Raw genomic sequence first — 24,542 nt, 5'->3', positions numbered from 1 at the left:
AAGTATGTTAACTTATAAAAAGGCAAAGCTTTTAATAAAAGACGCACACATGTAGTATTTCTTTTCTTTTGCAGGATTATGAATCACGCCTGCCTGGTAAGTTCTTTGAACCCTTATTTTGTTATTAACTAATTAATCTCGAATAAGGAACAATTTTTTATTAATTTTTTGTATGTGTTTGACAATAAATTATTGGTCAAAACTTTTTGGAATTGTTAGTCCTTAATACACGTTAAATCCGTACTTAATTATATTATTCTTCCCTTTTTTTATTTGAGCATCACGATGAGTCGTTTGTAAACGAAACGTGCGTCTGGCAGAAATGTAAAAAAAATCCATTCTGACATCTACGATGTGTTTTTTGTTATATAAAAGTTTGAATGTTGAGGTTTTTTTTCCAATGGATGATGAGTCATTTGTGTCGGGGTCATTTTATTGTTTTTAGAATCGACCGTCAATCATGAGCTTCACAAATATTGTGCGTCTGACGTATTTGTTTTCTTCTAAAATCATTTTATTTTCGATCACTTGGTCGATATCTATGATGATGGAAGTGTCCTCCGGAGAGTATAATCAGCGCAGTTATCAGCACTGTCTATGTTCTTAGTTAGTGAAGGTAAATGATCATCTTGTCAAGTAGTGGTTTTAATTTTAAAAGTATTCTGCAGAATGAACTTAGTATTTTCATTGTCATAATTATAAATAAAACACTAGAGATTTGCACCTCAGTAAAAGAATACCATTGCTGTAACACCTCACGAAATGTAAATCCCTCAATGTCCTTTAATATCTATAAATATCATCGTTCACAAGGTCGGATTTGTGTTAAGGATAAAAAAAAAAGGACGAGTTCATATTAATAAATGCAACATGTAGGTTAAATGTCCATCATTACCGGACTGAACAAAGAAATAACACTACGGGTACCGTATACGGTGCAGGAAATGCTTACCCTTCCGGAGCACTTGATTTCCTTCTGGTTTTTCAATGAGTTCGCGTTGTTTCTTAATTATTATTTATAATAATAAAATTAACGGTACCAATTTTCTTGCACCAGATGCGCATTTCGAAAATACATGTCTTTTCAGTGATGATCGTGGCCAAAATATTTGAAATCGAAAGCTTATATAAAACTGTTGATATAAATGTCCTTTGGTTTTTGTGAGTCTTTGTTTACTCCTTGGTTTTGATGGTTATTGTCTTGATGGGTTGATGGCATTTTTTTGGGACGTCAGGATTGGGACTTTATTGTTTGAGGGAAAATATGAGTTACCTTATCGGGACTCAGGAATTGAATATAAATATTTTCGAAAATTTTGTGACGACAATCTTTCAACTTCCTCATCCATTTACAAATGAAGGTAGTTTTGACTGCCAGTAGCAAAGGAGGGTATATTAGATAGAGGAACTTTTTGATTAGCAACACTCTTCCTCCAGGCCATACTTACACTTGATGCAAGGGTTTGTAATGTGCTTGAGATAATTTTGCTTGCCATGAACAACAAGAAGAATTCTAGAAGTTAACCAACATGTACTCAAACATTAAGAACGTACTATAACCTTTGGTGTAATTCATGTTTATCTGTCATTTTTGGTCTTGAAGTAAACTTAAATTCTGCACAGCTAATCGGATGCTCCAAATTGACAAGGATTTTTTAAGCCAATCAAAAAGGGCCGTATTAAAAATATTTCTAATTTCGAGTCAAAGTGAAAGTGTTAACATCAGCTGAAATAGTAAAAGAAATATTTAAAAAGTATACTCAACAAAAGAGCAATAATCAATGCTAATATTAATCAACATTATGTAATTTCGAATCCCGTTTGAAAAATGGTGGACACCGTTTGTCGTTTTAGTTTTAAATTGAAAGTATCCGTATATTAAAAAAGTAAAACCACAACAGTACTTAACTCTGAAGAAAACTTAAAACGGAAAAACCCTAATCAAATGTCAAAATCAAATAATAAAACATGCACATCAGACGAATAGACAACAACTGTCATATACCTGACTTGGTACAGCAATTTTCAAATGAAGAAAATAGTGGATTGAACATGGTTTTATAGCACTAAACCTCTCACGTGTAGTGTATTACAGATAATGAATTGTCCTTCAGCTTGAGCATTTTGTTTTGTATGTCTTTGTGTTTTGCAACATTTCCGGAATTTTTACAAGATCGGGAGACTCGACCCATTCAGAGTTGGCTGGTTTTTTTTTATAGTTGACCCGAATGGGCGTTCTTATAAAAATAACGTGTTGTACCACTTTAGCACCTTGACATGTTTTGAAATTAAGTGATTTTATAGTGACACGTTTAGGGAGATGGACATGTTTCCAATATATGTAAAACGCAGGAAAGACGAACAAACGTACAAAAAAATATTACCAAGAACAACGCACTCGGTATAATGGTTAACTAATGATAAACGATAAACTTTCGTACTTCACGTATCAGTAGAATTTGAACATTACATTGATTAGTCGAATTTTCAGGTCTTCCAATTGAAGTGAAAAAATTGGATAAAAATTCAGCCCACATTTTTTCAAGTTTATTGGGTGAAGAAAGTTATCTTCATTTTGAGTCAAGAGTAATGTTAGCTGGAGAACAAGGTACAGGGAAGACAACTATTGCCAGACATCTTGTCGGTAAACAACCAACTAGATTCAGAAAGTCAACTGATGGAATAGAATTATACAATGGCCTTTCCTACTTTGATCGTGAAACGAAGGAATGGCTTGGAGGACAGCAAGGTAAGACCTAGATAACCCAAAAGCCATTAATTCTGTGCTGGGTAGGCAGTACTAATTTGTCTTGTGAAAAATTACGGTGACGACACGAACGACGTTAGAACTCACAACCTCAGTGTTGACTGACCATTTATTACAGTAGTTAATACTTATACAACTCGGCCACCGATGCCCCTTAAGTTTTAAGAAGATCTGTATGGTATATTATCAGTAATTTGAGTGTAGTCTTGGCGGTAATAAATATAATATTTATACAATATTAGATATGATTCAAATATAACTTTACCTTGTTCATCTGGTAGACAATGCTTACGATGTTAAGTTGCTTTATGATGGATCAAAATAGATTTAAACACCGAAGTTTATATTTTCATTTTCAATTTATTTAATTTTGTTTAAAAGATTTCAATTAACTATATCAACTTGTTTAAAGCAGTTCTGTTTATATGACGAAAGAAATGTGATTATTCAGTTGCAGTAAATACTCTCACCCATGATATATCAATACTTATGGTTCCGTCTTTAATTTCTTTTTAAGTGTTGCAGAACTGCAGTATTTAGATACGTATACGTATCAAAGTATTCATTTACGTGCGAGACAGTTAAAATGAGTATCTTTTTTCTGACCGGGTGACTCTATCAACTTATAAATTAAATCAAAAAGGGGTATTATGTCATCTGTGCTTTGTTTTTTTTTTCAATATGCCTAACTAATGTAAAAAACATTGAAATACTAAAGATTGATTTAACAGACATTAATGTAAACAACATATAACTTCGAGATTCGAGAGTAAAGTCAAGCATACCTGTTATAGTCAAAGCGTGTTCGGGTAGATTTAATACAGAAACTAAAAGAATATCATAACGCTTTAAATTCCATTATTTTCATATTTTAAAGCCATATTTTTAAATATTGACATAAACATTTCCTATTAAGAGAAAGCAAAATATATGGGTCAAGTGAAATATCTTTTGTGATGAGTCATCATAACATGGTAGGCGTGTTTGATTATAGATTTGGTTCAATTGTTGAACGTCCTGCTCTTAACGAATTCTATTTTATATGACCAATTATTGAAAAAAAACATGTTTGACTTACAAATCATCTTTTCATGTGGGACGTTCATTCCTTCATCCTTGTTTAAGAAGAAATTATTTTTTAAACTACTATACATTGTAGTATTCAAAGTATCTATTCGCCTTGAACTTCTGAAAATTCCCTGTCTGCCCTATTACGAAATATTTTCATATTTTTTTTCAGAATAGCTGTCTTTTATTGAACGTTAAAAAAATTGCCCAGACAAACAATTTGACATTTAATTGATGTATTATAAAAACATTCACAAATCTTGAATAAAGAATCTATTGCCTTTTCAAATATCACTTTCACGAAATACATCTAGCGTCCATTTTTATTTATTTAGGGTGGGGGGCTAGGCACGAAATTAAGTAAGGGCAAAAAAAACTAAAAAAAGCAGGGCCGATATAAGTGAAAATGGATTAGGTGACAGGAAAAGACTCTTGAGTAAGAAAAGGAGTAAAAGTTACTTTGTCAAAAAAGGCATGATGAAAGTTTACGTAAAATAATTCAGGATAAAATAAATAAAAAGGCAAGACTTATTAGAGTAGAAAAAAGACAGGACAGACATTGTTCTGTAAAAGCATTTGCAGCTCTGCCAAGGTAAAAGTATTTAAAAAACAATTCCTATCATTTCTATCAATCTTATGTTAAGAAACTCACTCAGGTACACCTTTTCTAAAAATGTTTGGGTCGCCTGTTTTGTTTATGAAATGTTTAAAACAGTAACAAAAAGATATAATCTCGCTTCAAATTTCAGTATTTATATTTTTAAAATCATTGTGTATACATCAACAGTTAGATTGTATATTTCATGAAAACTAAAATACATGGGTAAAATATATTTTTAACTATACGTCATCATAACAGGTTTGGTGTGTTTGAATGTAAAAAAAAACACAGTGTTGCATTTTACTTAATTTGAACAATTATTAGAATGAGATTATTGCATACTAATTATATTAATCATGAATGTGATATTTAAGATAGAGGTACCCCTTTTTATGCTACAAAACTTGACGAGCTTTTCCTTTTGTATCATTCAATTGCATACGTTAAAAAAACTCTCTGATAGATATTTTCAGTATTGTAATTACATGTACCTCCAGGCTGTGAAATTTTCTTGTTTACCAATTTTGTGAGAATAAAATGTTTGGTTAAAATTGCAGACTCTACAATAATTTAAATAAAAGAATTCAAGAGGGAACAATTTATGTTTTTATACTATTAGAACAATGATGAAATACTTTTAAAAGTAAATAGTTTTTATATAAATAAACTGATCTACGTCAGTTTTATCTCATTTTCGTAATTTTTTCCAGTTCTACAATTCACAAGTGCAACAATGTCTTTAACGAAGTTTACCCGTACCATCCAAATACACATCTGCTAGGTTTTTATTTATCGTCGTGAACATGAGATATATGGCACGACATTAAACAAACAAAATAAGTGAGATATACTGAATTTTAAATGTCCGTTAATAAATGTACATATATACTGGTACTTTCTTCTGACTTCAATGCTTGCGCTTTTTAAAAGATGTTAAAAAAAGGAGCAAATACTTTTTGCTCTTCTTATCATTGAGAGCGTTTAATGTGACCTTCCTGAAACACCATTTCTATGTTATGTTGTCTGTATTTTTATATTTATTAAGATATTACCCTCCCTTTAAAACGATTGATTTAACATTCCCCTTAGTAACACTCACTTCAGATATTGATGTATATGTCAAATACGTCTCGGGAATAACCAATTTTACTCATCATTCGATGTACAGCATTTGATTGGTTGAGTTAAACAGCAAACTTTGTAGAAACATCGGATACGTTGGAGGAGCAATTTATTTGGCTGTTCGATACGGCAATTGCTTCACAGGAAGGTTCCATTTTTACCTGTCGTGCTAATCAAGCGGACCTTGCTCAAGATTCAGTGTACTCGTCATCTGATTGGTTTAGCTCTACGTGTATTGATTAAGAGAAACTTTTCTGGAATATTTGGTTATATTTTCAAATCTCTATGGGGTGGTTTGGTTTATGTTTCACTTGATATTTTTGTTATGTATAGAAATACAAATTAAACTTTACAAAAAAATGAGAGAAACATTAGTATCTACATGTTAGATCCTATTAGACAACGTTGAACTCAAACACGCCTTATCCAAAAGTGCAAAAAATTACACACTCGATTTAAAATACACGAGGCGTTATTCATATGTATACGTCGGAGGAACATTCCATGTTTTATGTTGTTATTTTATTGGCTGCTAGATACGTACAGAAGCTTCTTATGAAAGTCCATTGTATTTGTTGTGCTCATCAAGTGGACCTAGATCGATCTCAACTACTTTTTTTCATCTTTGTGGTTAAGGTTCATCTGAAGGAATTGAAAAATGTGGCCGTTAATAAAAAAAAATTACTCTGAGTACAGACACACGGATGCACCTTTAAACGTTTTAAGGCATGCCTGAACTTAGGTATATAACAGTTATATCAAGTCTATGTTTCAGAAAATTGATGACTTACCTGGATTTTCACGTGCATTTTTTTCCAGTCTGCAGAAGATAGCAAAATAAACAAACACACGCTTTTCATTTGATACGGTCCATTCTGTTACATAGTTTAAATCACCTGTTGTTTACAGGTGTCTATTGTCCATCTTTTGACCCTTTAAATCAATACTACTTACATCATCGACAATATGAGGGCAGCTTCACAAAAAAAGTCCAGCTATGCATTAAAACATTCACAGGCGCACCGGTTTGTGTATGCTCAGAGTAGAATCTATGGTGTAAATACGACCATTAAGCCAAAAGGTTATGATGAACCTTAATCTATACAGAAACTTTTTCAATTTTTATTTCAAATATCGAGGAAGTGATATATACTCTTTTTTGCTCAGATTTTAACATGATTACTATGTTATCTTTTTAAGGTAACACGATACCGAATGGCATATCTCCCGATTTCCAAAATTTTTGGCATACGTGTACTTTGAATCGAGTTACATCGGAATTGAAATAAAAAATGGGGGTCACCATTTTTTTTTTGTAATTTTCATAGGAAAACGTCAATTTTGGCGACAAATTTACTTAGGTATATAGGGGAAATGCCTTTTTTTCGGCTTACCTTTTTAGATTTTCGAATGGATGGCTATTTTCTTATATACGGAGAAAAACAAAAAACTAACATGATATCCAGGATTGCATAGTGAATCCATACACGTATAGATCCTCATATGACACCATCCTTGTTTTTGAAATAAATGGCTTCAATTTTGATCGATAGGCCTAGAATTTGACCAAAAACGTGTGACGTTATGGTGTACGGAATATAACGTTATTCCTTCTCAGAGAAATGGAGAAAAAAATATGTGTCGGGATCTGAATGAGTATATTTTATTTTCATTTCCCCTGTCGACTGTCGTAAAGTTCCTAGTAATGAAATATAAAATTCTACTGAATCAAATAAAATTTTATTTCGTCCTGCACATGGAATTTCACTCATATGAATTACAGATGGGTGCACTCCTAACCTGTACAGCAAGTTAACTTGATAACCAGTCATTTGGACTGGTAAAAGTTAACCTGTGACCGAATATAGGACTGCTCTGACCAGTCCTAGGACCAAAATCTAGTTAACTTGAAAAGCGGACTTGGACCTAGGACTGTTTTTATGTCTGCCAAAAAGTTAACTTGGAAACAGGTCCGCTATTGATATAAGTTAACTTCGAACCAGTCCTGTCATAAGTTAACATAAGTTAACTTCGGAACCAGTCCTGTCATAAAGTTAACATAAGTTAACTTGGAAACCGGTCCTGCCACAAAGTTAACTTCTGCTTGAACAAATCCGATCAAAACCAGACCTGTTCCTAAGTTAACTTTTGACTGGTCTGGTCAACACTAAGTTAACTTGTAACCAGGACCGCTCTTCGTTGATTTAAAAAAAAATATTTTTAATATCTTTGTTTCGTAGTATAAACATCGAAAATAAAGTAATTTGAAAATTAATACTTCCGTTTTATGAACAGGATTAAACACAAATAATTGAAAATAAGTACGCACAGAACGTAACACAAATTTATCTGTGATCTGACAATCTATCTATTATAGAAACGATCTCGGTTACAATGATAACAGGCACTGAATATATATATATATTCCGAGATCAAATTCAATCATAGTATGTGTATTTTTGAAAAGAAGTATATTTGATGTTAGGTGTATACTCCTTGTTAGTTATACATCCTTGAACTATGCAGCCACAATCAGCAATAGTTTAATTCTTTTAAATAATGACTACAAATTTTTGTTGCCTAAATTAAGGGTGCCAGCATGTCTTCTTTTTACTCAAAATACTGATACGTAACAAAATTTCAGTAGTTTAGATGCCTCCAGTTGACTTGTACAACAAAATTATTTGACCGCATCCACCAAAACTGACCATATATGCACTTTAATTTGTAAATCTATATACCCGCATAGTAAATCAGCAATATTTTTTATGTCAGGATTCAATGTATAATACAATCCTGACAATGGACAGCAAAATTGCAATATAATAACAAAAAATTTTGGTTCGCATAAATTAAGGATACCAGCATGTCCTCATTTTATTCAAAATTTTGATACGTAACAAAATTTCAGTAGTTTTGATACCTCCAGCTGACTTGTACAACAAAATTATTTGACCGCATTACCAAAACTGACCATATGTGAACTTTAAATTGTAAATCTATATACCAGCATAGTAAATCAGCCTTATTTTTAATGTCAGGATTCAATGTATAATACAATCATGACAATGGACAGCAATATTGCAATATAATAACAACAAATTTTTGTTCGCCTAAATTAAGGGTGCCAGCATGTCCTCTTTTTACTTAAAATACTGATACGTAACAAAATTTCAGTAGTTTTGATACCTCCAGTTGACTTGTACAACAAAATTATTTGACCGCATCCACCAAAACTGACCATATGTGCACTTTAATTTGTAAATCTATATACCCGCATAGTAAATCGGCCACATTTTTGATGTCAGGATTCAATGTATAATACAATCATGATAATGGACAGCAAAATTGCAATATAATAACAAAAAATTTTGGTTCGCATAAATTTAGGATACCAGCATGTCCTCATTTTATTCAAAATATTGATACGTAACAAAATTTCAGTAGTTTTGATACCTCCAGCTGACTTGTACAACAAAATTATTTGACCACATTACCAAAACTGACCATATGTGAACTTTAAATTGTAAATCTATATACCAGCATAGTAAATCAGCCTTATTTTTAATGTCAGGATTCAATGTATAATACAATCATGACAATGGACAGCAATATTGCAATATAATAACAACAAATTTTGGTTCGCATAAATTTAGGATACCAGCATGTCCTCATTTTATTCAAAATTTTGATACGTAACAAAATTTCAGTAGTTTTGATACCTCCAGCTGACTTGTACAACAAAATTATTTGACCGCATCCACCAAAACTGACCATTTGTGCACTTTAATTTGTAAATCTATATACCTGCATAGTTAATCAGCAATATTTTTTATGCCAGAATCAATGTATAATACAATCATGACAATGGACAGCAATATTGCAATATAATAACAACAAATTTTGGTTCGCATAAATTTAGGATACCAGCATGTCCTCATTTTATTCAAAATTTTGATACGTAACAAAATTTCAGTAGTTTTGATACCTCCAGCTGACTTGTACAACAAAATTATTTGACCGCATTACCAAAACTGACCATATGTGAACTTTAAATTGTAAATCTATATACCAGCATAGTAAATCAGCCTTATTTTTAATGTCAGGATTCAATGTATAATACAATCATGACAATGGACAGCAATATTGCAATATAATAACAACAAATTTTTGTTCGCCTAAATTAAGGGTGCCAGCATGTCCTCTTTTTACTTAAAATACTGATACGTAACAAAATTTCAGTAGTTTTGATGCCTCCAGTTGACTTGTACAACAAAATTATTTGACCGCATCCACCAAAACTGACCATGTATGCACTTTAATTTGTAAATCTATATACCCGCATAGTAAATCAGCCATATTTTTTATGTCAGGATTCAATGTTTAATACAATCATGACAATGGACAGCAATATTGCAATATAATAACAACAAATTTTTGTTCGCATAAATTTAGGATACCAGCATGTCCTCATTTTATTCAAAATATTGATACGTAACAAAATTTCAGTAGTTTTGATACCTCCAGTTGACTTGTACAACAAAATTATTTGACCGCATCCACCAAAACTGACCATATGTGCACTTTAATTTGTAAATCTATATACCCGCATAGTAAATCGGCCTCATTTTTGATGTCAGGATTCAATGTATAATACAATCATGATAATGGACAGCAAAATTGCAATATAATAACAAAAAAATTTGGTTCACATAAATTAAGGATACCAGCATGTCCTCATTTTATTCAAAATATTGATACGTAACAAAATTTCAGTAGTTTTGATACCTCCAGCTGACTTGTACAACAAAATTATTTGACCGCATTACCAAAACTGACCATATGTGCACTTTAATTTGTAAATCTATATACACCATGACGTACCCGCATAGTATTAATCAGCCATATTTTTTATGTCAGGAATCATTGTATAATATAATCATGACAATGGACAGCAATATTGCAATTTAATAACAACAAATTTTTGTTCGCATAAATTTAGGATACCAGTGTGTCCTCCTTTTATTCAAAATATTGATACGTAACAAAATTTCAGTAGTTTTAATACCTCATGCTGACTTGGAAAACAAAACTATTTGACCAAAACTGATCATATGTGCACTTTTATTTGCAAATCTATATACCATTGTACCGAGCGCCTTAATGTCTTCTCCTGGCGCTCCTGTTCACATTTTAGAAGGACCGTAAATGTACACGTAATCAATAATATTGGAAAACCATTAATGCCAAAAATATTCTGAATAAATTGAAAATGTCAGAATTTCATCTCTTTATTTATAATAACACAGTCACATCATATATAGGAGTTCATGATGGTGTACGTGTAAAACAAAACTATTATGCCACATCATCAAAGTACCAACACTGACATGTCTGAATTCATTTGTACTATTTACAATAAAAAAAAGTATACGAGGTTCTCTTCTTGGAATCTAGTATGTCGGTTGATTGATTTTGTTTATAGTTAAACGTCAAGTGGCAACTATTTCATTAAAGTGCGCATTGAGTATAATTTTAGGACGTCCCATATAAATATCGGCAATGACAAATCTCTCGATATATCTGACGAATTTGACGAGATTGTTGATAGTTTTACCACATCGTATGCTTACGGACACTGTACAATTTCTGTTAGAATATTCTGCGGGAAATAGAATAGTAAATCCAATGCAAACAAGTTGAATATCAATGAAATATCCATGCAAGTATAAATTTATGCATAAAGTAAAATTTAGGAAGGGACAGGTAAACAACGGGGAACGAAGTAACGTAGACAATGTTGCCGATATCCCGTGATATAAGAATATTGTTCCGATGCGTTGGATAACCTTTCTATCCGCCTTCTAATAAAAAAAAACTCTGGGTGATCGTATAGCCATTTTTTATTTATATAAAAATACATGTATATCAAATAAAAGAGAGCATTTGTATAATATCTAGTAGAGTCTAGCGAGTAAATTATAAATGATATCTGTGGAAAAACAATGCGAATGTTGTTTACATATTTTAATGAAAGCTCAAGTCTGATATGAAAACTTTTATAACGATAATCTGTCATAAGCAGACCTGTCCTCAGGTCTGGTCAATAGCAGACTTGTCCACAGGTCTGGTCAAAAGCAGACCTGTCCTCAGGTCTGGCCAGGAGCAGACCTGTCCACAGGTCTGGTCTGAGGCAGACCTGTCCTTAGGACTGGTCAAAAGCAGACTTGTCCACAGGTCTCGTCTGGGGCAGACCTGTCCTCAGGACTGGTCAAAAGCAGACTTGTCCACAGGTCTGGTCTTGAGCAGACTTGTCGATAGGTCTGCAGCAGTCCTAAAAAAGCAGACCGTAGGACTGGTCCACCAACGACGAAGTTAACTTGCTTGACTGCTTAAAAATTCTCAAGTTAACTTAGAAAGCAGTCAACAAGTTAACTCTAAGTTAACTTTTGTCAAGGTTAGGACCGCACCCATCTGTAATATTAATATCGTCTGATTTCCACATCAAACGAGCATATCATGACTTGAAACTTGCGTGAACAGGTTCCATGTGAATCTTATGATAATAGTTCATGCATAAATCACCGGAATTTTGTACACGTTAAATTCACGTAAATATTTGAAATAAAATTGATTTAGATAATATCTTTGTTCTAAAATTTGATTAAAACCATAAAAAATACCTTCAGATTTTTGTTAAGTTTACGTGAAAATTAAATGAAACATTTCACGTCAGATTCATCCGAATTACTGATTTTTAACTCTATCATATTAGACAATGGTGGTATCATCACTGCATCCCGTGATGCGGAAATATAGTATTTTAATAAAAAAAATGATTCATTTAACAGTTTTTTAATTGCTCGGTTTGATGGTTGTTTAACGTTCAGTGGCAAATAGTTCATGCATGTTCGGAACGATAAAATACAATTTTGAAAACAGTTGTTTATAAAAGACACATTTGATGCACCAGTCAAAAAAAATTTTGTGAAAATTATGAGGAAAAATAATGATCATGATAAAATACACATTCCAAAAAATAAAATAACAAAACTCTAAGAAAAATTCAAAACGAAAAAATCCCTTATCAAATGACGAAATCAAAAGCTGAAAAACATCAAAGAATGATAAACAGCTGTCATATTCTTGACTTTGTAAATACAATACATGTAGTATAGTGTACTCTGCGTTGTGTAAATGTGTTACTTGTTTGCTCAGCAAGTCGGACAAACCTTGCAAACTGTTAACCCGAATAATTCAGTCGTTATATTCCGCTTACTACATTAAGTAAGTAGGAGAGATCGATTACGGGGAGGGACTGAATTATTCGGGTTAGCAAACTGTATGCAAAATTTCACAAATTTCATCATTCTGTCATTTGTGAAAAATTATTTACATAACAAATCTTGAGATCATATATAAAATTGAGAATGGAAATGGGGAATGTGCCAAAGAGACAACAACCCGACCATAGAAAAAAACAACAACAGAAGGTCACCAATAGATCTTCAATGTAGCGAGAAATTCCCTCACCCGGAGGCGTCCTTCAACAAGCCCCTAAACAAATATTTACTAGTTCAGTGATAATGAACGCCATACTAATTTCCAAATTGTACACAAGAAACTAAAATAAAAATAATACAAGACTAACAAAGGCCAGAGGCTCCTGACTTGGGACAGGCGCAAAAATGCGGCTGGGTTAAACATGTTTGTGAGATCTCAACCCTCCCCTATATCTCTAGCCAATGTAGAAAAGTAAACGCATAACAATACGCACATTAAAATTCAGTTCAAGAGAAGTCAGAGTCTGATGTCAGAAGATGTAACCAAAGAAAATAAACAAAATGACAAAAATACATAAATAACAACAGACTACTAGCAGTTAACTGACATGCCAGCTCCAGACTTCAATTAAGCTGAATGAAAGATTATGATTTCATCATATGAACATCAGGCACAATCCTTCCCGTTAGGGGTTTAGTATCATACCATCATAACATATATGAGAAGAACATAACCGCATTCTTTATTTAAGTAAAACAACTGCGAAATTTAAAAGTTCCAGCTTGAAATTCAACCTGTATCAGTTGTAAGCCGGAGTCTGTACTCTGTGTGCCTTTGTATTTTATCAAAATGCCTAATGCCTGTCATGAAACAAAAAAGAAACTCCAGACGATATGCGCACCTATAATATGAGTAGTAACACCAGGTACATAGTTTTAAAGCTGAAGCAAAACTACTGTAGTTCTAAATAATTAGCCGATTTAACTCTATATATACTAAGTGCGGGATTAACGGTCGAACGGACAAATTTAAAACAATATGATGATACGTGCTCTATAAGTAATTTGGTGACAATGCATATTTTTGAATATGCAGTTCATATAATGGAATGGTAATTTGGAGATCTGAAATGTAGAAGCAATGTAAGAAGGATAGCATTTCCGTCATTTCGTCTTTGGTGGAAACTTGACTAATTGGAAATTTTACCGCATCTCCTTATATTTCATAATGGTTTGAATTTTCTAGAGAAGAGCAAAAGTTTTAAGACTTAAACTAATATTTACCAAGAGACTGAAATGTTACTGTGAAAATTATACCACACATACTCAAAATTTTCCAACGTTTACTAAAACTACAAATAAGAAGTGTAAAGATACTATTCCAATTAGCATTAGTCACGATTTTCTTGATGTCTTCAAGGCGTTGATGTCAGTTAATTAATGCCCAGCTGTTGCTATCTTATAAATTGCAAATCACACATCTCCATTTATCATTCTATCAGCCAACTTTTGTACAAATAACATGTACACAATTTTTTTTGTATTTGTACTTGTACTTTTACAAATAAAGTCTCATGTTACCCCACTTCCAAAATGAGCAAGCGGTAACGCAGATTTTTAGTTTTGCGTAACTGTTCAATGTTGGTCTTCCTCGCGGTCTGCGTTTAAACTTTGTCGATTTTTTTGAAAAAATTAGAGGCAATGATTTAAATTTTAACAACTAAAGTTCCAAGTGACGGGTGTAAATTGTAGGATTGATTGCTTTGATTATTGGTTGGTTAACGTCCAGTGGAAAATAGTTCATGCATGTTCAGGACGAGAACAAGTTAACAATAAAAACAATAGGTAGGTTTTGCAATAGAGGCAGGGCATCCGCGATGATGGTCGGGAAAATTTAAACTGACGCTATACATGTATATATATACTTGTATACTTGTTCTAAAAATTAATTGTAAGAAAGAAACTTTCCGGGCCTTTTCCGACGCCTATTAGGTGTCAGACCACCAATTAAAAATCCCTATCTGTTCAACCAAATTTTGCAATTTTCACAGCTTTCTAAATATTTTACCTTAAGTTTAACTTCAAGGAAACCAGGTATATCCTGAATTGTACATGTATCACCTTCCTACATGCCAATTTTCAACCAATGTTTAAAGTCTTGTAACAAATTTCTGATTTTGAAAAGACAGGTACTACCAAAATAACTCCCGGTTTTCTGGAAATCTTAAATAAGTGTACTATGTAGCGCATTAATCCTGAATTTTTAATGCAAACTCATAGACAAGAGTGAATTTTGGCTCAAAATGGTCTAAATATATTTCCCTTTCACCAAAAGTTTCATTTCTGCAAATTTGTTGGTTAGTTTAAGTAAACAATGACATCAAAAGCACTATTTTGTGTCAAAGTAGGACTACTTTTACATACGTTCTAAATTGGAGGGAGTAATTGGTGGTCTGACACCTAAAGAGCCAAAAAAGTTGCTCAGAAATCTTTGCTTTGCTTTATTCTTAATCCTTAGTCAATTTGAAGTCAGAAACATCCTATCTGAGCATAATGGGACTTATATTACAAATTTCACAGCTCAATTTAAACTGGCTGTAATGTATGACTTTGATAGAAAATACTTGAAAATTTCATTTTGGACTACAGGAACATAAACTTTCAATATCAAGATCAGTTTTGTTGATTTTTTTCTTGTTCGTTTTACTTCTTAAAAGACTTTCCACAATTTTTACAATGGGTTAAGTAAAAAATTCAAGGTATTGAAGAGTCAAGGAATATTGACCCCCCTTTTTTACACCTGGTGTAAGTAATGGGACTATTAAATGATCAAAAGTGCAGTCATGGTCATTTAACTGTTTTTATTTTCTATCAGTTGATACAACTTAAGGCATAAAACTTTCATTTGAGATAATAAATGGTATTTTTGTGAGTGTTTGCAATGTTTACATCAGGCTATGTTATCTGCCAAATACATGCTATGACGCAATGATATAAGGGATAAAAATCAAATAATTTCATTAAATCTTGATGACAAGAACTTTTTTTGGTGGTGAAATAACCATGTTTTAATGTTAATACCACAGAAACAACTTGCTGTGCATTTATAACAATTTGGGACATTTTTTTATGTGAAAGCATATTGTCAGGGTGGGAAAAGCTAAAAATAGCACAAATTCAGGTCTAAGGCTCTAAATTTGCAATATGTGACTTTTTGCCCCCAAAAAGATTGAAATATGACTACTATCACTTCATATGATCAGTTAAGTAAACAAAATCAATTGTTTTCTGAATTTGGGGTTTCACCGCATTTCCCTTAAAGGTGTCAGACCACCAATTAAAAATCCCTTTTTTCCCAATTTTCAACCAATGTTTAAAGTCTTGTAACAAATTTCTGATTTTGAAAAGACAGGTACTACCAAAATAACTCCCGGTTTTCTGGAAATCTTAAATTAGTGTACTATGTAGCGCATTAATCCTGAATTTTTAATGCAAACTCATAGACAAGTGAATTTTGGCACAAAATGGTCTAAATATATTTCCCTTTCACCAAAAGTTTCATTTCTGCAAATTTGTTGGTTAGTTTAAGTAAACAATGACATCAAAAGCACTATTTTGTGTCAAAGTAGGACTACTTTTACATACGTTCTAAATTGGAGGGAGTAATTGGTGGTCTGACACCTATTATGCGAGCAATATGGCCCTCAGAGCCCTAAACGGTAACTTTGTTAATTTTCTGTCAGTCGTTTTGTCTCCCAACTTGTACATACTACATTGAAGACCTGTTGGTGACCTTCTGCTGTTATTTTTTTCTATGGTCGGGTTGTTGTCTCTTTGGCACATTCCCCATTTCCATTCTCAATTTTACGTACATTATTTCCAACTCAAAACTAAAGAAACACCGAATACCCATGCAAGCGTAAATTAACACGAATATAAAATCTAAATGATTTCAAGATCCAGCTTTTTTATAGTCTCTTGCCGTTTGAATAATAAAAAGTCAGCCGTTTGCATGTAAATTTCGAGAAAAAAATTATAATGGAATCAGGGAACACGGAACCGGTCTGACTACAGCCAGCCCCAACTATTAACTTGCGTTTATAGACGCAAGTGGATACTCGGGGCTGGCTTTATTCAGACTGTAACGGAACCTGAATTTTGTTATTTTATTGCTGCCGAGTCAAGTGCCCATGTATTTCTCAGCCTTCGTTAACTTTCTAATGCTTCATTCCGATGTTGCTGTCCGTCCTGAGTAGACGTGGTTTATACGATTACAAAGCTGGCACTGTATTTTAAAATATTTCCAAAACTATATCGAATTTACTCTGTACAGACCAATGAATTTCAGGAACACAGGAAAAGTTATTCGGCTAAATAACCACTTTTTTACATTCCATACAAACAAACTATTTTCTGTATGATTTTCAACGTCTGCTTGTATTGTGCTTTTCCCCCTAATTATATCCGTATTCTCATCCAAATAAATTTCAATTTTGTCCGAGAGGTGTTTTTGATGACCATTTTAAAACGAATTAATAGTTGTAAAATTCTCCGTTTTTTTCACACATCATCCTAAGCTTCTATGAATTAGATTTCTACTTTCAAAACAAACTTTCATTGGGATACGGCGTGAATCATGACTAAGTGCTTATTGCAAAAATAAACCAAGGTTTACTTTTAAAAATTGTTATTTGGATGGAGAGTTGTCTCATTGGCACTCACACCACATCTTCCTAAATCTATACCAAGAATAAAAATTAAGTGATAAAACTGTGTCTGTTATGCATAAGAACATATATAGATAAAGCGTGCAGATGCTTAAATATCAAAGAAACAGAATGTTTAAAAAGTAAAGTAATACTTTTTAAAGATTAACAATGAGCAGAATGATTGCCGGAAAACGATCAAACAATCTATGTCAATAACCGCTAAGTATTGCATCAAAACTCTCGGCACTCTGCATCTAGGGAAAGTTACCGTTAAAAATGCTACACAAAACCCGCTGCATTGGCTTATATGTGTGAACGTTATTCGATAAAGTCAGGAACGATAACTCATGGCGTAACGTCATTCGGTATCGTGTTACCTTAATGAACATTAATCATGGACTGAAAATCTCAATTTATGATTTGTCGATTACAGTGGTCATTTATTTAGGTTGTACTCTCTCGTAGACAGACGATGTATATGTACAAATATGAGAAATACAATCAGGGAAAATAACAACCTCGGTGTATTTTATATAAACATTCACCATATTCTTTAAATTTAAGGGAGCTGCTATGTGATGTTTATGGGGGCTATGATGAAAAAATGTGTCCCTCTATTAGGTCGTGGCTTTTGTCAAATAGTTAATAATTTTCACTTACATGTATATATTGTTAGCATGCCTTTTTTCTTTACTGAGTTGCATTTTTGTTACTCAATACTCATGACCTGTCTTTTATCAAATTGCATCTGAGCTCACAAACCCTTTTTTCCCCCATAAAAATCAATGGAAGCTCCCTAACTCAAAACGCAATAAGCAACTATCACACAAAAACTGGAGCTATACTAGACAAAGTACAATTCCGATTAACATCGATTTAGGAATGTCCTTATGGTTTCTTCTTTCTTCCGCCTCTTGTGTAAAAGGGATTGTTAATGTTCTTTCCAATTCATAATGTTTATGATCCACTTGTATTCGATCAATCTTCAAAATAAATAAAGGCAACAGTAGTATACCGCTGTTCAAAACTCATAAATCCATGGACAAAAAACAAAATCGGGATAACAAACTAAAACCGAGGGAAACGCATTAAATATAAGAGGAGAACAACGACATAACACTAAAATGTAACACATATAGACAAAATCCCACGAGAATAACAAATATAACATATATATATAACATCAAAACCAAATACATGAATTTGGGATTGACAAGTACCGTGACACGTCTTATCGCAATGTGAATTTACACTCAAAAATAAGAGAAAACAAACGACACAACGTTATAATGTAATACACACAGAAACGAACTATAATATAACAATGACCATATTCCTGACTTGGTACAGGGCATTTTTAAAGGAAAAAATGGTGGGTTGAACCTGGTTTTGTGGCATGCCAAACCTCGCACTTTTATGGCAATATGAAATATAACATCAAAATGACAACACAGGACTACAATATAAATTAATTGGAGAACACAATTGACAAAGAATCACACGAACAACAGCCAACAAAAGGCAACAAGTTCAAAATTTTAATACGCCAGAAGTGTATTTTGTCCACAAAAGACCTATGTGTGACGCACAGATACAAAAGTTTGAAAGCCGAAACGAGTACAAAGTTGAACAGCATCGAGGACCAAAAGATCAAAAAGGTTGTGCCAAAAACGGCAAGGGTTTTCTGTTAAGTTACCAGAAAATCCCTATAATTTAGAGTAATTTATACTTTTGCAAACAGTAAATTTAATAAAATGAATATTCAAAAGATGTACATGATAAAGCTGAAGTATTAACTAATTACAGGAAACAACTGAAATACATTTACATAACCAGACATTTGAAACACAAAAGTAGACACATCCGAATACGTTTAAACCTCTACGCCAAGTGACGTCCTATTTGAAACTGAAAAATGACGAAAAAATGACGTCATTTGAATTAGTAAAACAAAGCATCAAAAAATGAAAAATGACGTCACATAAGAATGAATAAGATAAGCAATACAAAATCCCGATTTTCATATATGATACATGTTGTTGAATTTGATATAATGTTTTTTTTATTTTATTGTTATACGAACTATGATTTTTTTCAAGGAGATTTTGTCTATTAAAAATGAAGTTATACATTTATTTAATTTAATTATGTCTGTTTCGTGAATGCATTCTTAACAATCTTACAACAACAGTCAATCGTTTATTATCAGAAAAATACAAATGGAATACCCTTGATTATGATGATCTCCATTCCTATTTAATGTATGCTGTTTAGAATAAGGAATAAACATTGGACCAGTTTTTGGTCAACTCGTTTTCTTAATGACAGTTTATTTACCTTGTCATACTAAAGATCCTATACCGGACGAACAAAAGTTAAATAAGCACTATAGTTTAAAAAGCTGACTTTTGATATTTCATTTTAGAAGATATAGAATTCAAAAAAAAAAGTAAAATCACAAAAATACTGAACTCAGAGGAAAATCAATTTGAAAAGTCCATAATCACATGGCAAAATCAAAAAACAAAACGCATCAAAAACGAATGGACAAGAACTGTCATATTCCTGACTTGGTACAGGCATTTTCAAATGTAGAAAATGGTGGATTAAACCTGGTTCTATAGCGCTAACCCTCTCACTTTAATAACAGTCTCATCAAATTCCGCTACATTTACATGATGCGTTAAATAAACAGTCACAATTAATAAAATAGTCAAAATATGGGTACATCAGTCATCATCGTATAACAACTTAAAAGGACACAAAAACATCTACTATCTACGAACACATGGATTGATTTGAGTGTCTGACGTCAGAAAAATTATATACGTCACATAAATTTGTCGTTCAATGTGCATACAATAGTTATCAAAAGTACCAGGATTATAAACAATTTTAAAATTTACATAGGCAATGTACGCATACAGGGTTAAAAAATCAAAAGTATGTAAGAATAAATTACAGAAATAGACCAGATTCAAACCAGTCCAAAAGTTATACATAGAATTTATGAGAATCCAAAACTTTTAAAAGGGAACAATTTAACAGGACACAAAAACATATCTACGAACACATGGATTGATTTGAGTGGACTTTTAATGATTTTTTTATACATCGCTTTAATTGTGAAAAAAGTTCGATGATACACTTTAAAATGGTTACTACACTTATCAATTGACACGTATTATTTTTACATAACTTCACCCCTTCATTTAAGGACTATTGATTGAAAAATCGTGTTTTTTACGAATACATGTACTACTCATTTTAGCATATTCACAAATACTTTAAAAAAATTCCGTAATATACGGATACGTCCTCGATACGTGAGTTCTGCGACAGCTCTATTCAACACTATCTGATTAATAACAAATGAATTACTTATGTTTTACAATTGAAGCAATCGACGATATGGTCCTGATTTCATTGTTTTCTTATGATGTATCTTAACAAATTTAAATGAGGTTGGCCATGTGGTTTTAAATTTTGAGAGCCCCTGTTGAGTTTGTATAGACGAGATATCCGTCTTGTGTATTCATTATTATTCCACCTTCTAGGAATATGATTGGTTAAAAGCGTCTGAAATTATCTGGTTAAATTAATGATTACATTGGCAAAGATATGTTTAATATATAATATAATAACTTCACACTTCATATATTTAATAAACCACAAACGTTCACTATAAATATACATGAACATTGTGTCACTGGTTATTACCCATTACACATGACATCTTTTAATACAGCTTTATAAAGAATTTGCTGTAAACAAATAAATACAACACGTTTAATAATTTCTTGCGTCCGAAGCGTTTTTTTTTTTTTGATTTACCTTCATCAGGAAAGCTGAAGCCAAACATTTTAAATCCGAGATAGATGAGTAACTTAAATTGTTGAAAAGCTACATATGTCAAAAACACCTAAAATAAATAGCCAAATTCATCTAAAACCAACTTTGCCTGAGGGAGTTGAAACCTTAGTTTCATAAAAATTTCAAAATTTATTAACGGAAAATTTTAGTAAAGTCTGTTAAATCATGTCAGTACCGAAGCACTGACTACTGAGCTGATGATACCCTCGGGGACTGATAATCCACCAGCACAGGTATCGACCCAGTGATGTAAAAAAAAAATGATACCAACACGTTTAATAATTTCTTTCGTCCGAAGCGCTTTTCTGGATTTACCTTCATCAGGAACGCTCAAAGCCATACATTTGAAATCCGAAGTTATCCTCTTTCATATTTTCCAGACTTTCATGTATTACAGTGTGCAGTTTATGGAAGTTAAAATCAGGATGAAATAAAGTTACAGTTAAAACTATTAAAATTTCAATAGAATTGTTTATCAAATTGTAAACAAAATACAAGTCCTAAAAATCACTGCATTTTATTTGTCCAGTCCAAATACATACCAACATTTGTTTATTTTATACAACGTGTTTGTCCATCTTTTAATTTAGTTTGTGCTAATTAGATACATTTCCACATGTCTGATTTATATTTCATCAGATATATTTCCCTACAGCTATACCCAATTGGTAATTGCAATAAAAACAAACCATAATTCGTTTTTCACCTTTCAATTTAAAGTTGACAAAAATCACAAATGTAAGAGTTATTATCCAATATATATGTACGTCTTTAAATTGTGATTATATGTACAATATATTTTTATCAGGGACATGGATATATAATTGTATCACATGTCTCTCATTAGGCTAATGATGACTGTTCAATACTACAACATTTTATTTTACAGAAGCTAAAAAATCAATTAACAAGTTTAAAATACCCGAAAACATTTTAACATGTAAGAAAATATCTAAATATGAATAACAAACAAACTCATCATAGTTAACAAGATAAAGTTTTGTATTTTTGATTTGTAAAAAATTGTACTTTTATATTGGAATTTGCCAAAACATCTAATCAATAGTTTTAGTTTATTTCTTATTTAGATTTTTCCCTGGAAGAAATCACAGTTTGCAGATCCCTTTTACGAGCAGACACAACAACACAAAAACAAAATGTCCCTTCAGCAGACACAACAACACAACATCAAAATGTTCCTTCAGCAGACACAACAACACAACATCAAAATGTTCCTTCAGCAGACACAACAACACAAAAACAAAATGTTCCTTCAGCAGACACAACAACACAACATCAAAATGTTCCTTCAGCAGACACTACACCAACCAGTCCAAATAAATCAGATGTTACAGAGGAGGCATTAATGTCCGCCAACGAAGAATGCCTGAAGCATAAATTGAATGAATCAACATCGGACGATGCAACGTTATCCACTGAATGCTCCACGACAGAAGCTGTGAAAGCCAAAAAACTGTCCGAACCTCAGTTTCAAACCGTACCTGGTTGTGCTAATAGTTTGGCAATTAGTATGGAAAAGAAACTACCAGGTCATGTTGCAGGACAGAAATCAGAAAGAGTAGACAACGATGACATATATGAGTCAGATGAACAAGGCGTACTCCATAGCTCAGATAGGCAATCAGTTGTATTTGATTTTGATGGGAAAAGTTCAGACACAAGGAATGATCTAGTCGTCCTAGATTATGCAACTGAAAACCAAACTTCGGATGTTACAAAATACAGAGAAATACATGAACTTTCGTTTGATGAATACAAACCAATGGAAGATTCTCTTGGAGCTTCTCTGAAGTCAGGTTTCACTGGTGATTTGCATATTGAAACTGTTACTAAACCTGGAATTATAGCACATCTGAAACGTGTGTTTGGCATTACCAAACAAGTCAAAGAAGTTAAAGTGTCAATCACAAAGGAAAGCTTCTTAGAGAAGTCTTCTAAAGTTGGAAAAAAGAAGCTACACAACAGAAAGATAGCACCTATAATTATCTGGGATTTTGGTGGCCAGGATGTTTTCTATTCAACTCATCAGACATTTTTAACGTACAGAGCTATATACATAATTGTATTGGATGGAAGTAGAACACTTGATGATCCCTGTCCGTATGAACAGTACCTCCCAGGAAAGAGTGGACATAAAACCTCAAGAGGTATTGATAAACTGACAATAGTTTTTAAGACAGTGTTACGAAACAATTTCATACATACGTTTAAATACACTCTGTTGTGGAACAAAAGTAAACAAGACAAACAACATCTTCAAATATGTTAACATATACATAATACGCCTGATAACTTAAACACCCTCAAATGTGTGTCTATTATTGCAAGAATTAACACTCATAACTGTATTTAGAAGACAGTAGATCTCGTAGAGAACATATACATTTAAAAGATTGTCATACCTTTTCCATTATGTATTTTACGTTTTTATTTATTTTATTATTACAGATTATCTGTTATTCTGGATCAACACCATTGTAACATACTGTAAAGGAATTAGTCAGGGATTTCCTAAAATTATGGTGGTTTTAACGCACAAAGATCAGATATCAGCCGTAAGTATGTTTTAGAACACGCTCTACATTTGAAATATAATCGAATATAAAATGGAGAATATTTATTGAAGAGAACGATTACAAACATTCTAGGTTTATACTTTGTGACGTGACGATGTCAGCTTCCAATTATCAATTTCCCATTTCTTAGCATTAACTTACCCTATGCCCCTCGCATTGTGTTTACATACTCAGTTGATACCTTATGCTCGTAAATGTTCATAGTATATGGAATTCATTTACAGAAATGTGTCCCTTAGGCAGAAACTGCTCCAAACAGTTATGAGGAGTTAGGATTAAAAATTAAACTCCGTAAATGTTATGGACACCATCACGAATTCATTGATTCATACGATGTGCATATGTCTTAACTAACTAGATCATGCTTTCCACGTCTACAATTGTGCTTTACAATTTTAAAGGTCGTTTGGTCTTTCAAAACCGAACGTGATCTATGCCCGAATATGACTGTTTTGTTGAGTGTGAACTGGCATTGGCAAGAGACATGTCTTGGTATTTGTGTATCCAATGTTCATGTATTTA

The 24,542-nt window shown here is 32.5% G+C and overlaps 1 protein-coding gene across 1 annotated transcript; it reads left to right on the top strand.

Moving 5' to 3' along the window:
• Nucleotides 1-78: 78 nt before the first annotated feature.
• Nucleotides 79-24,259, top strand: LOC143059323 (uncharacterized). The gene is made up of 5 exons (XM_076232804.1): nt 79-96; nt 2,492-2,749; nt 22,512-23,591; nt 23,893-23,999; nt 24,245-24,259. Exons 2-5 carry the CDS (start codon nt 2,590-2,592, stop codon nt 24,257-24,259), a joined length of 1,362 nt encoding a protein of 453 aa, XP_076088919.1. The 5' UTR covers nt 79-96; nt 2,492-2,589.
• Nucleotides 24,260-24,542: the final 283 nt, after the last annotated feature.

This window comes from Mytilus galloprovincialis, chromosome 14, assembly GCF_965363235.1.
Source record: "Mytilus galloprovincialis chromosome 14, xbMytGall1.hap1.1, whole genome shotgun sequence".
Lineage (NCBI taxonomy): Eukaryota > Metazoa > Mollusca > Bivalvia > Mytilida > Mytilidae > Mytilus > Mytilus galloprovincialis.
Note: the sequence above shows the minus strand (reverse complement) of the source record. Positions and strands in the feature narration are given on the sequence as shown.